We start from the raw sequence: 14,877 nt of genomic DNA, 5'->3' as shown, positions 1-14,877 counted from the left end.
GCTGGGAAGTCTGGGTATTGTACAACCCAGACTTAAAATTGCTGATACCTATTTTTTCTTTTGTTTTTTTCTTTATCAGTTGAAGTATTATGTTTTATGCTCCTGTGATTCTGCAATGATATATATGAATAGAAAAAGGAGAGGTGGATGAATGAATTTTCTGGAATCTTATAGTTCAGGTTACATAACATGGAAGTATGTAATACAAGGAGATTTTTTTTCTTTGTTCACACTGGTTAAAGGTTTCTGTTTTCAGGTCATTTATAGCCATCGGGAAGCTAAAATGTCAGCTGTTTGCCTGAGGCTTTTCGTCTGCAGCTCACAGCGATTATCCAGCTTCTAATTTATCATGGATGAAAATGGTGCAGTGGAAGGGACCACATGGTGCGACCAGAGCCAAAAGTCGTACAGCTGCAGTGTCACTAAAATGTAATGCATAAATGTGGAGCACTCAGAAATTTTCTAGAAAAAAGTCAATAAACAGTCAATAATTTTCAACTTTTGAAACTTTGTTTATTGCTAGTGGACCAGTACTTGCAACAATATTTTACTCTGGCAAAATTAAACTTATGGAGTTACTGAATGAATGTTTTCACCTTATTCAACTCTTTTCTTTTTCTTTACCATTTCCACAAATTATTTAATTTAGTTTTGATGTAGTTTTATAAAAAAAATAAAAAAAATGTTAGGTTTATTTGTTGCCACTAAGGCATCACTTTTCTCACTACAGATGCTGAGAATGTTTTATGATTTGAATAAAAACATTTAGTCAAATACGAACTCGAGATAATTTTCCTCTCTCATTAAGCAGATAGTAATGTTACTTTTAAAGGAGAAAACAATGATCTAAATCTATCTGCCTGTGTACATCCATGCAGAGCTTAGATAATTCAGAAATGATGTTAATGGAATAATGAATCTATCGGTTTAGAGTAAGACCTTCCACATTGAAAAACTGAGGATTTGTCATCTTTTCTGGCCTTGCAGTTACTTTGAGCTGGAAAGCAGCGGTGTGAGAGAGGAGATCCGCTACCACTACCGCTTTAAGGGCAAACCACGATCCGAGTCATTCCCCTACCGCCTTGCTGACGGACAGTGGCACAAGATCGCCCTCACCATCAGCACCTCCCACCTCCTGCTGCACGTCGACTGCAACAGGTAACGGCACTCAGAACAGATAATGGCTTCCACCAAAGGAAGCTTCTTTTTTTTTTAAAACCTCGCTCCTCTGAATTGACACATCTAATAAGCTGTCTGTGATTATCAAAGTCAATATTTGTTTGCTGGCGTGTCGGTGAGAATGACAGGTTGTTAACGGTGCTGAAGAGGGAGCGTCCTAGGACAAATTAGCACCCAGTGAATGTGAGAGGGAGGCGGTATATTTATATAACGTTCTGTATCTCTGCAGAGTGTTGCATGTTCAACATGTTCAGCTGACACAGATCCTTTAAGATGTGAAAGCTAACAAAGGCATAATTGGCTCACCAGCTCTCTAGTAGGGACATTAAACTCTGTCAGAGCTAATCTATAAATATGCAGTTTAGCTGTGACAGTTTTACCCAATCCTCACATCTCTATTTGAGAGTTAGGAAGGTCTAGTTTCCCATTTTCTCTCTCCATCCAGCTGCTGGGCATGTGTTCATTCAACGAGGAGTGTAAATTACTGTAGAAATACTCTGTCACCTTTAGCTCCATGATGCACTGGATGATTTATCAATATTATTGATTTTTCCCAGATGTCTTTTACATCCATGAGGCTTCCAAATTAATTATCAAGCCAGAGAATATCTAAAATGAATTGAGGGTATGTATGTGTGGTGAACGGAGGAAGATTGGACCAGAGTGTTATTAGGGAGAACAGATCGTCAAATTATCAAACAAAAATTGTAATAAAAATCTTTTTTTTTTTTTGTCTGCACTGTTCTTTAGAGGAGAGTGGAGGCAGCTCACTGTGTGATTGAATGGGTTGCTTTGGTGCTTATTCTCACATGGTTTTGGCTGTCAGTGGTTTAAATGTAGGGGCTGAAACAGAGCTTAACTGTTCAAAGTGAAATCTCTGAGTCTGTTTATAAATTTTACATTTAAACACGTTTTTACTGAGTCTCGCTCTGTTATGCCAGTGCGTTATGTTTTATCTGCATATTAGAACTCTGCCGGGGTACATGCAGACCTCCTCGCTGCTATTTTGCCATGCATATGCACTTTATGTTTTTATTTCATCATATTTTGCTGAAACTTTATTGTCTGGATGCCTCCGCCCTCCTGTCGGCTCACACTGTAGATATGGGTTTAGTAAGTTCATGAAATGCTCCTCACCCTGAGCACCCAAAGATACTGGCAAAACTTTTAGACTTCTGCCCTTTTACAAAACACAACTAAAATACTCACAGCTGCATGAATATTTTACAGGAGGAATCAGTAAGTAGAAAAATATCCAAACTGCCTCGAATCTTAAAGATTTCCATAAATGACGGCTATAAAACTTTCTGTAAAAGTGTTTTACAGTGAAATATCACCTAAAATGAAAAAAATGTATTATGCAATATTGTCCTTTCCACTTGTAATAATGTTGTACCCTGTTACAAGCTACTATGGTTGTATAAGGATTCTATATTCACCATTTGTATGTCTTGCAGTGTTGCATGATAAACAGGACTAAAGAACACTTTATATCTATTAAATGGGAACCAAAAATCTTTCATTTAGTATCTAGTTGGTTTACCCAAACATAAAGTATTAGTTTGTTTTTATTATTTGGTTGAGACTGGTTGCAAGAAACTTCTGCACAGTTCTTTTGTAAGTTGAATCGAAGGTGAGAACAGTGACGACGTTTTCCTGCGATATTCAGAGATTTCTTTCTCCCTAATTCCCGCTGAGCAGCTCTAACAAAAAGAGTGGGAGTTGAGTCCTTGCTTTTGTCAGCACATATAAAAATGATGGATAAAAAACACCTCAGTGGAGAACATTTTTAAAGATCCACTGGACCCTCAGCACCAAATGATGTCAGATTCCATCCACCATCTCATTCATATTACCGATACATGCACAGGAAATTAAAACCTTTATGTGGGCTGATCTGTGAGGCTTTCCCTGTAAGATCAAAGTAAAGCAGATGACAGCAGACTTACCCAACTTCTGCCAGTTTTACAGGTCTGACATTACGACTCACCACCTCGGTGGCAGCCAGTCTTGTCTCAGATCTTACATTTGTCTGTCCATATTCTCCATGAGTTTTAGTAGAAGTGCAAAAAATGCATTTCGGCTGTTTCCAGAAAAACTCAAGTCAAAATACCTTTTCATCTTTCAGGACAATATCTGTGCTTCCATTACCAATGTGCACAGAATTGATTAATGTCAAAACACAATTTTGCAATTGCTTTGTTTTCATTAAACAATAAGCACAATTAAAATCATATGTGAGATAAGTCATTAAAAACGCCGCCCCATCTTCATTCACCCACTTCCTGTCGTCTTCTGCTTCTTTCCCGCCAGTAGTAACATTCGGTTGTTGATCACATGACTTGTATGATGCAAAAACATTTTTCCATTGTATTTCATTTGTGAAATACACCAATTTTGATGCAGCTGAGAAAATATATTTTATCAGAAAACCTGATTTTTTTTTTCCGCGTTTCTATTAATCAAATTTATTTTCATCCTTCCAATTTACACAATTATATGGTCAATGGAAACACAGCACTGTTTTCTCCCCCTGCCAGCAAACATTTTCATATTTCACTCCGTCATACCAGAAGGCCTGCATAAATTTTATAGCCACTCTGTCAAAGTGGTCCATATGTTAAGTCATGGAAATATTTACACATTGTATACTTATGAAGGTAAAATTTAGCACCTCAATATATTTTGCTGAGCTACTGTCAGCTGATCAAAGGAGGACATGTTTATGCACAAAATATTTAAAATGAATTCTGATTTTCTGATCTCAACCCTTTATCCTTTGCTGTCAATTTTTTTTCAATTTGTTGGAATAAGTAATAGACCAATAGAGTTACTGTATACTATGTGGATGGTTACAGACTAAAGACTGTTGACTAAAGACTGTTGACGTCCTCGAGTTGGAAGTTTCCAGGTTTTGATTTTTGTTGAGATGTTGAGGTTGATTAATCATCCCATTGAAAGCTTGACAGCCGCTTTCAGTCTCACTTTTCCCCACGTTCCTGAGTTCAGCAGCCAAGTTAATTTTAACAAAAGTTTTGCAAAACGAACAGGGAGAGAAAAACAGCCAGTTGTATCATGGCAAAGCTCACTTTAATCTTAGGAAAGTACCCTTCTTTAAAGCAAGTTGTCAGATACATCAATTGGCCTGTTTTCTCCCCCTAACTACACTTATTGATTTAGGACACGAGGACTTTTTTTAAAGTTTGGCGACCAATGATTTTTCTCCTAATCATCACAGTGACTATCTATTTTGTGTTGTGTTCAAACCCCAAGAGCATTTCAAAGTTTTCTCTTACAGTAACATTGGTAGATTTGGTAGAAAGTCTGACAGAAGAACATAAACTAGGCAGAACTGTGAAGCGGAAGGAAATAGGCAGTATTTTTTCTTTGTCCAATCAAACTGTTCTTCAGTTTGCATTAAAAGGAAAGGAAATCAATCTGTTATGTCTGTAGAGTAGAAAGCTGCTATACACATACATGAAAAAACTAGCAGCTATAATTTCAGCATAATGTGTTTCTATAAAGTTTTAACTTAAGGAGACTGAATGCCTATGAACGGCACCCTTTTTTTTGACGGTAACTCCATGCATAATTCATGCTGTCCTGACTTATGTTTACTAGGCAAATTAAAGTTTGTGGGATATTTACTGATATAATCAGGTTCAATTAGGAGTCATTCTGCTGTTAAATTAGTATAGAAACTTTAAAAGTAAATGCCAGTCATTACTGCTCACAAGTATTAGCTTTTCAGACTTTGTAATTTAGATAAGAGGCAAATCAGCAGGAAGATTTCTGTACTTTACAGAAAATACACAGATTGATCAAAAAGGTAAAACTGAAAGGGTTTTGTTATAGGCTGATTTAAGGTGTTTTTGTTTCTTTGCCAAAACTGTTTATTGAGCTGAATTTGCAGTTTTTGCAGAGATACTGTAAAACATGCATTTATTAAACCCCATGATCCACTGAAATCTGCATTCTTGTGCTTCGTAGTCTTGGGTTTAAGCACTGGCATATCCTCTATTATAAATCTATTCTTGGTCTGCTCCCATTATTTTACAGACCTACATCCTTTATGAAAGTATAGAAAGTTATGGTCTTTGTTCTGACGAATTATTCCTTTTATCTATTCCCAAAGACGGCACAGGACTGGGAATAAAGCCATTTAAATATGCTGCTCCTTCTGCTTAAAATGAGCTGCAAACTCTGCTGCATTTTAAAAAGCCTGTCTCACCAGATTAATTCCAGCACATGTGAACATATTGGAGTCTCGTTTGATTGACCATTCTGCCCCCATTTGACCTCTTGATGCCATGTGAATTTGAAATTTTGACATTTTGGTTCTTGATAGTTTGATATATTAAAATTTAAATATTGAAAACTTACCCTAAAATCTACATGCATGCATTATTCATGTGCTGTGTCTGTTGTGACCTGAACTGATTTCAAACCTCAGTTTTCTGTTTCTTGGTTCAGTCAAGGTTAAATAGAAAAGAGCCAGACCAAACAGGTTACAGTGCAGCCTGTTGGTAAAAACAGGTTGGTGTTTTTACGAACATAACGTGTGGAAACAGCTGCTGGGTATTGGTAAAGTTGTCATTTTGAATGTTGAAGAAATATAAAGCAGGTTTTAAGATGAGTCATTTTCCTTAAGTGAGAAACCTGCAATTCTGTCTGCAGGCCGTGTGAAGCTGCTTGTGAAGGTTACCTCAGGGCATTCTGGGTTATATCTGCACAGTATTGCGCTTTATTTTCATCCTCAAAGTCCTACATTTTAAAATATGTATTTTTTTTTAGAGAGGACTCCATGTTTTTGCAATAAATAATGTAGTAATGCTTGAATGCATCTTCCAGCATTTATCTAGTTGTTTTCTCCTACCAATGTAATCTAGAAAGAAATGAAACAATGAACTAGTAGCAGGTTTTTGGTTCTTCTTTCTGATCATGCAATTCTCTGTCAGAAGATTTGAAATCAGTTGATTAGAAGCTAAAGAAATGGTGACATTATCTCCCATTTGAATTTTTTAGGATGTCTCTGCCTCCTATTTGTTGGTTTCGACACAAAACCCTCCGGCATTTACCTCCACCGTGTAGCTGTCATTTTGTTTGTGTGTGTTTTGAGAGTCTCTGTGTTTAAGTGAGGGACTCTTAGTCCGGGGTTGGGATGTTGACTTAATCTGAAGGTGGATCAGAAACAGGAGAGTTCATGGACATTTTGCGGCGTCATCCTCTCGGCTATCTGCCCGACAGCCATCCTGAAAAAACATGACACAGGTAAAAACATGTGTAAGGAGATGCTGCATGTGCCCAGTAAGGCCTTTGGCTGAGACAAAGCCTGTCATGTACCATAAAAACAATGGGAAAGAAAATCGCTCTAAAATGAAGTGATGGAAAATGTGCATTTAGGGTAAAACTGAAGGGTAGTTACAGATGAATTATTTGTTTCAACTACAAATAAGCTTTCAGCGTAGAATGGAAACCATGACTGATCATAATAATAAAAACATGTTTTCTAGATTGTAACTTGGATTCACACAACACTGCAGAACTCCTCTGCTAAACTTAAGCCCATCTTGGCCAGACCTGACCTTGAGAAAATAGTTCATGCCTTCATTACAACCCAGCTTGATTATTGTAATGTGCTTTATGCTGGGGTCAGCAAGGTCTCCCTTTCACAGCTGCAGCTTGTTCAGAATGCTGCAGCCACTGTCATCAGGAACTCGTAGGTATGAACACATTTCACTGGCGTTATTCTCTCTTCACTGGCTCCCTGTGTGTAGTCAAATCATTTTAAAATTCTCGTTCACTTATAAATGCCTACATGGATTGCACCTCCGTATCTTTGAGTTACTTGAACTTTATGTTCCTTCCCGGGCACTGAAATCATCTGATCAGATGCTTTTGGTTGTCCCGAAACCTTCGAAAGTTTAGGAGCAACAGCTTAAAAAGCACAAGTTTCTCTGAACTTCAGATAGTAGACAAACATTTTCGCTTCAACGATTTAAATCTCTTTTAAAAACGCATCCGTTTCCCTGGATTTAATACAGTTTGAGATATCTTTCTGATAATTACTCAACTTGTCTGTTTTGCTGTTTAATGTCTCTGAGTTTTGTTATGATTAATTCATTACAATGTTAAGAATCATCTTTGCATGATCTCGGAGCTGTCTTCATGAATGACTAGAACTACAAATAACAATTATCCAAATTTCTTGAGCAGCTTATCAATCCTGCCACTATCAAATTAATCTCACTAGCAGCTGAGAAGAACATTGCACAACTTTAGCCCCAGTAAATACAGCACAAGCCTCATGTTCCTCGTATTTACATTTTAGTGCCTCTTGAACTTCTTACAGTGTCCAGCAGGGTACAGGTGCAGACGCCTCCAAATTGTGCATGCAAAACTGCTTGAACTGCAGGCATTTTAACCTAAACATGAAGGTGATCAGGATATTTATGTATTGTTTAAAGCACATGCTTTAGAATGACATTAAGATGTTCTGGTAAAGAACATTGTAAGGCAGCCTTTACTCCAGCATGTTTGTTAGTTCTGCAGCCTTATGTTTTACCTCTGGCCGTCTTATTCTATGCTTTTGCTCATATGGTGGGTTAACTTAGCTTTTGCAAGTTTCTGCTTTCATTTGCAGAAAAAAATAATGTTTATTGAAATGTTAGCTTGGTTTAAATTTAATTCCTTTCATTTTTTTTCTTCCTTTTTTTGCTTGATGAAATAGAACAACACATGACAACATGAAGCTGCAGGCTGTAAATATAGAAAGTGCATGTCTGCAGAGAGGCCTGTGCCTAAAGTTAGAGCAATGTGTCGGATTTGTGTTGCATGGTGTGATCTGGAAGGTTACAAAAGCAACCCGGTGTTCACAGTTCTTGGAGAATTTTTCTGTCAGCTTTGATTCTCCGTAGATCGGTGCACAGATCTGTATCATAGGCTTGTTTGAAATTAAATCCTCCTTTTTTAGACAAGTCTGTGTCAGAGTCTTTGCTGGAACATTTCATTTTTAAAGACAGCAAATGCAGTAAATTCACTTCAGTAGTTTAGTTAAGTGGTTATGTACTATCTGTTGCACATAATACTCCTACTATCATTATTTTGGTCACAACAATTTTCCAGCTTGTGGTTTAATCACAGCAAGGAGGCGACATAATAGACTCGGGTCATGTGAATGTAATAGGGCTTTGTGGAAATGGTATTAGTCTAAGCTGTCATCACCTCTGCATTAGATGGTTAATTAGATTGTGGTGTGATTATTTAAGTAGAAAACTTAGCAGGTTCATAGTCTGACATTAATCATCTCATTTAAACTTAATGCAAACCGGAAGCTGCTTAGGCATTTCTAACTGTTTCTACACTTCTCAGCTCTGTCTTTAAGCAAATGCAATTAGCTCTTATGTCTCTGTTCCAACATAGTCAGATTTTCCACTTACAGCTCTCTTTCTAGCTCAAGGGAAACTGCAAGACATTTTCAGGACACTCCAACTAAAATCCCATAAAGTCAAGTTTGAGTTTGATATCTTAAACTATCTAGAAATTAAGTTGTTTCTGAAACACAAGTCAAAAGCCAGACATCACCTTTTACTGTTGCAAATTGCTTGCTTTTCCATTGTTTGCTCCAAGTGCCACATGAAGGCCGCCTGGAAGTGACCTGAAATCAAATATTCCAGTAATGGATCCAGATTGCTCGGGGGAGGCATCGTAGTTGGAACCTCCTGACCTCGGTGTTTCATCCCAGACATGACTAATTATGTACCTGTGTGTGTACTGTCTGCTTCCCTTTTCTCCTCTGGATTCATTCTCATCTTATCTGACACCATTCAATCTCTGCCTGTAATTATGTTTCTCTTTTTCATTGATTAATGTGGCTTGCCTCTGAACTCATCAGCATATTCAAGAAGATTATTTTCCTTTTTTATTTGACACCGTAGTAAATGACCAATCGGGTACAATGCTCTACTAAATGGTAGTTTTATTACAAGTGTGGCAAAACTGAATTTCATGTTATTGGCCTTTTTAATTTTTTGTACATCTGAACTAATTCAGTTGTTTCATGCCTGTGATTTTCACCTGGTTCTTAAATGAAGCCAGTGGGACATATCACAGGAAGTGATGCTTTCAGTCTCAGATTAAAATCCGATTAAAGCAGTTCTAGCGTGTAAAACACTGAATTGGGTAGCACTTTATTTGAAGCATATACGACTGACATGATACTGTCATAAACATAGCATAACTGTGATGAAGATGAAGTCATCATCATGAATATTTATGAACGTTGTCATGAAGTGTCATTCAGTAAATAATGTCACTTTTAATACACAGTTCCTTCTTGCATCAAAAGTGTCATCATTTACCAAATGACACTTCATGACAACAAACATTCATGAAGACTCCTTCATGGTCATAACAGGTGTTATGTCATATTTATGACAGTGCTGTGTCAGTCTTATGCACACCACTTCAAATAAAGTGTTACTCTGAATTGTTACCAAACAATATAATTTTTTTTTTTAATCTAAATTTCCGTGAAGGTAAAATACAAACTCGGGGATATCTGTTTGCACACTGTTGGGATATGTTAGAGTCAGTGATATTGGTTTTCCTTATTTTGATCCTTATTAAGCAGTGATAGTTGGGTGTTATAATGTTGATGTCTTCTGAGTAATTACTGGCAAATCCTAAGCATGCAGGAGCAATTAAATATTTAATGCTGTGTATTTAGTTCCTTGTTTGGTTCAACACAGAATAGTTCCTCAGTAAATGAGATTTCAGATATTATCTAAAGAATACGTGTGCAAAATCCTAGACACCTTATTATTTTTAATAGGGAATATTGACAGACTTTCAGTTTATTTGAACTCAACCTTTTTGGTGCTTGTGTTTGTACGGTTTAAAAGGCCTTATCATTAGTTAGAAAAATAATATTTAATTAAAGATGGTGCTGTTTACTGGTCTCACATGTAAATCATAAACTTTACTCGTTAACTAATATTTTTTAAAGTTTCTTTGCTGAGAACTTAATTTTGAAATTTTCTAGCTTTTGAAAGGGAATCAGAGTAAAATTTTAGTCACTTTTATTATTTAACAAAACTAGTATACAACATTGACAAAAATTATCTGTTTTTTAGAAGTTTTACATTCTGGGAAGACAACAAATCTTAACACCATCAGTTATGGTATTTTGCAGAACACTCATAACAGAATACACTAAATATTAAAAAACACATCAACACCCTGCTGTGCTGTTGCCAAAGGACACATTGTCTAAAACAATAAGGAGATTTTAGGCAAAATGGTGCGCAGGTGATTCAGAGCGGCCTTAGTTTCTGGTAAATTAATGTAACATGCTGTATCAAAAAGTTCTGCCTTGTTCTGAAAGAGCCCTCAAATATGAGTCAGAATACATAGGCTTTGTTTTTCATGCTTCATACAAAGAAATTCCTAGAAAATTTAATCAATAGACAGATTTTTAAAAATCCTGTTCTCTCTGCTCTTCATACAGAGAAAAAATCTGTTTACCTGTCCAAATGATAACCTAATTTCTCTCTCTCTTTCTCTCTCTGCTTCTTTCTTCCCAGAGCATTTTGGGTTCATATCAGTAAACAACCCACACATTCAGAAATAATGACATGTACTCAAATGAACAAACATTTCATGCTCAATGCGCAGAGTGTGAAAATGGCTGTACTATGCTCCGTCATACAGAATATTTTTTTTTCTTTTCCCCTCACATACACCTGTCATTTTAAATGTATTTTCCTGGTGCATACTTGTAGGTCATTTTCCTCCCACACACACATTGTGTCGGTTATTGCTGGCGGTTATAATGCTGCAAAGACAAGGTCAAAAGCCCACAGAACTGTAATATGTCATTGAAATCTCTACATTTCCCCTCTTGGAAACCTGGAAGCTGTTCACACACTCAGATTATCCTTTTTGTTTTGGAAGGGGATAGTTAGTTGGAGTTAATTGCTCCATCTGTTCACCATGTTGCTGTCCATTACTTGAAGGTCATTTTATTAGCAGAGTGGTTGGCGTTTCCCAGAAGCCTTTGCTGCAGCCTTAAATTTTTAGCTCCTGCTGCTGTTTTTTGTGCTTCTCTCTGGTGTCTCTTCCTATTTGGTACCCAGAGCTGCCAGGCCTCTGCATGTGTGATCTTTAGATGTGATATGAAAGTCAACCTTCAAGGAGTACAGAGTTGAAAGTAAGTTGTTTCTCCTTAAAGGCTTCTCCTTTAGGGGTGCAGAACACAAATATGCTCAAACAAAACAGGATTTTAATATCATGAAAATGCAGAATAGGCTAAAGTGAAAGTTTGATAGATACACAACCTTAAATATCATTTTCTAGTGGGTGATAAAGAGGACATTACATTAAACTAATTGCTAATTTCAGTTGTTTTCAATATGCACATTATGTTTTAGATTTTCCTCCTCGGATTTAGTAGATTAGGTTGCTGTTTTGCATGCTAGTGCAGCTGAAGAGGACACTGAAAAACAAACTGGGACAAAACAAACCCTTTATTTTACTATAGTGCCTTTTAGAGACATTAAAAATACAATTATGGGTTGGGTAACAACTCCTTTCACAAGGTTAGTTTTCTCTTTTAAGTCATTTTTAAACGAGTGTCTCTTTTACATATTGTCATGGAAACAGGTTAGGAATTATCATGCTATCTAGCTCATCTACAAGACCTGTCTTTGTCTTGATCCAAGCACAGTCAAAGAGAGAATAACCACCAGTGATGATGTGTTCATAAACAGAAAGGTAATGAAGCCTCAAAGGTTTGGATGTTATAAAAATATTACTTTATTCAGTTTTAGCTCCTGAATGTTTGATCCAGTAAGTTTTCAACAAACATTGAAAACTTACTACCCTAACCCTAACCCTATCCCCTAACCTCAACTTTTCATGGAAACATAGTAGAAATAAGAGGAAGTGTCCAAAATGGAAAATAATTTGCAATAAATATTAATGAAAATATTTGTAATTGCCTATTTTGTACATGCAAATAATTAAAAATGGTAAAAACAAGCTTAACAAATGTGGTGTAAAAACTTGTATTTTTTTTTTTATAATTCAATATATTATTTATTCCGATGCTAAAAATATTAAACTAAAACCAAGTAAAATGTACAACATCTGCTTGACTAAGAGCATGAACAACAAGGCAATAAGCAAAAAATGACACGTCAAAATAATTCAAGTAAAATAGTTTGTCAGAAATCATAAACTACAGCAAAAGTTAAATTTACTGGTTTTATGCAGCACCTTGAGGAAACATTCATTCCCCTTCAGTTATTTTACATTATATCACATTACAACCACAAATCATTTTTAATTTGAAATATTTTTCTAATAACTCAAGGTTTTTATCATATTAAATAGAAGAGAAAGTAAACAGGTTTTTATTCATTTCCCCAAACATAAATTTTAACTCACGAAGATCTTGAGTGGTTAGCACTTTGTTTCTACAGGAATATGAAGAGAGGTTCTGTTCTCGGTTTGATTTTCTCTCTAAATGGATTAGTTCCCCAGATATTCTTGCTTCAATAAGCAGTCAAAGGTTCAGGGTAGCTGATGATGAGTCAACCCTTACATACGAGTCTGTTGTTGTGAAGTTGTTCGCCTGGTTTGCTTAGAAAAACAAGAAAAACTTTGATAGACTGAGAACCTTTGTCTCATGATCCTCCAACCTGCAACAGAATTTAGCTTGTGGGGAAAAAATGAATAGATTTATATATAACATTAAACCAGAGTCAAAAGATTATATGTTTGGAAATGTGCATATCAAGCCTGTCTAAGGACTGAGTTGCTTTTTCATTACCTCACGTTAAACTATCTGGAACAAATGCATTTCGGGAATATCTTCTCATGATGATTTGGATAACTAATATTGCATCATTTGACCTGATGGACAAATCTCTACCAACAGTCTAGTGGACATAACCTCCACATAAAGTCAAAATTAGCCACCCTTTACTTGTTGGCTCTGAGGAAGCCTATGTAGAGCAGGGAGGGGCACTCCCAGCCCCTGGGGGTCTGTGGACTGTACATTTATTCAGATCTGCTCCCACAGATCAAACTGATTTTTTTTTTCTTTTCTTACACCATATCATCCATGTTTTAAATAATTTGTACTGGAGCTTGGAAACACCCAACACATGTAGGACACTAGTCCTTAAGGAAGAGACTTGTTCACCTTTGTTATAGAGTCTTTGGTTCCTCAGTAGGAGGGATGTGCTTTTAAAGTCATCTTTCTGAGAGGACGGGTGGCAAAGTCCAGACTTTACATACATCATGTGGAGTTTCTGATGACTTTCTCAGCTGCAGGAACAACAAGAAGAAGAAGTTGACTGCTTGAAACTGCGATAACAGTGTTTGTTTCTGTCCGAGTCCCTCTTTGTTTGAGTGACACACATCCCCACCCACCAGAACCTGAGTGCTTTCAGAGTGAGAAGTCTTTGATAGATTTGATCAATTAGGTTTGAGTTTTCCTGTCAAGCTGCAGCTTAATGACTATTTTTAGCCTTTTGTTTTTGCAACTGAAAAACTATAAAGGTTACATTAGTTTTGCGCTGTCCATCCACTGTATTATACAGTTGCAATGACTGCAATCAGAGGATTATGTAATCAGCTTTTATCTTTCCTGCCATTGCAGCCTCTGCCAAACCTCTGAGTAAATATTCTTAATGTGATGTTTCTCTCTCTGTCTAATGGTGAGAGGGCTCATTTGATGAGCAGTAGCCTACAGTGTAAGCTCTGTTTCGAGGTAATTTTTTTGTGGAATATTAGTGCCTCAACTACCTGGTTAAAATCACAAAGTTTTGTTTGGCACAGATGACCAGGCGCTTTAGTAAACCAGTGTTTGCATCCGGGCGATCTCTGCGACGTCCAGTAATTTTATGCCTAACTAGCGGCCATCGCAATTAATCACAGAGTTCATTAAAGGTATTTTCAGTCAGAACAATGAGGAGGTGATATTTCATACTATATGTTTTGTGCCCTCTGCTTCTCCTTCTGGAAAGTGCAGTTATGTGTAATATTTTTGTTCTATAATTATGGATAGAGGCCAGTGGATACCGGGTTCATCCATATTAGAGTAGCAGATTCAGGTTCCGCATAACAACGTGTTATTGCAGAAGACTTTACGTGGCCTGAATTCACCAGGAGCTTTGCTAACAATGCATACGGATCCACATTATTCACCTCATTTGGCCCATAAATCATCCGGGGACATTAATGTTTAAGACGTAGTTATAGCCAAACAGGCCACATTTGTGGCTCAAAGAGGGGTTGTTATGGGTTTCATTAGCAATGAACTGCCAACAGCCAGTGTTTTTCTTTTTCCTCTTAAACCTCCAACTCCCTCTTGCACGTTGCTACCCTGAACACATTTCCACAGATCACATTGCATCTGTGTGTGCTTTATTATGTAAAGACCTGCTTTCAATTTTTTAACCATCCCCGTTGCCTGTTCTGACCTTGATTTTTTTTCTTCTCTCTGTAGTTGTGCTAAATGCTTTTCTAATAAGCTTTTAAAAAAGTTGATGAGTTTTGGTCTCTGTTGCAATAAATTGTGCATGATGTAAATCATGCATTAGTTCAAAGGAATGTGTACCCTTGTGATACTTCTAAAAGTTTGCATTAAAAAAAAAAAAAAAAAATATATATTTAAATTTATTATTATAT

The 14,877-nt window shown here is 36.7% G+C and overlaps 1 protein-coding gene across 1 annotated transcript in view; it reads left to right on the top strand.

The window, feature by feature from the left end:
• Positions 1–14,877, top strand: part of LOC106954391 (protein kinase C-binding protein NELL1) — a gene marked incomplete at its 5' end in the record, with an annotated part of 223,598 nt that overhangs the window by 14,511 nt on the left and 194,210 nt on the right. The window contains one exon of the mRNA XM_015043858.1: positions 988–1,158. Coding sequence (XP_014899344.1) covers positions 988–1,158 — 171 coding nt within the window. The remainder of the gene's footprint in view (positions 1–987; positions 1,159–14,877) is intronic.

This window comes from Poecilia latipinna, unplaced genomic scaffold, assembly GCF_001443285.1.
Source record: "Poecilia latipinna isolate Pla-1442-1.1 unplaced genomic scaffold, P_latipinna-1.0 Scaffold652, whole genome shotgun sequence".
NCBI classification, from domain to species: Eukaryota; Metazoa; Chordata; class Actinopteri; order Cyprinodontiformes; family Poeciliidae; genus Poecilia; species Poecilia latipinna.
Note: the sequence above shows the minus strand (reverse complement) of the source record. Positions and strands in the feature narration are given on the sequence as shown.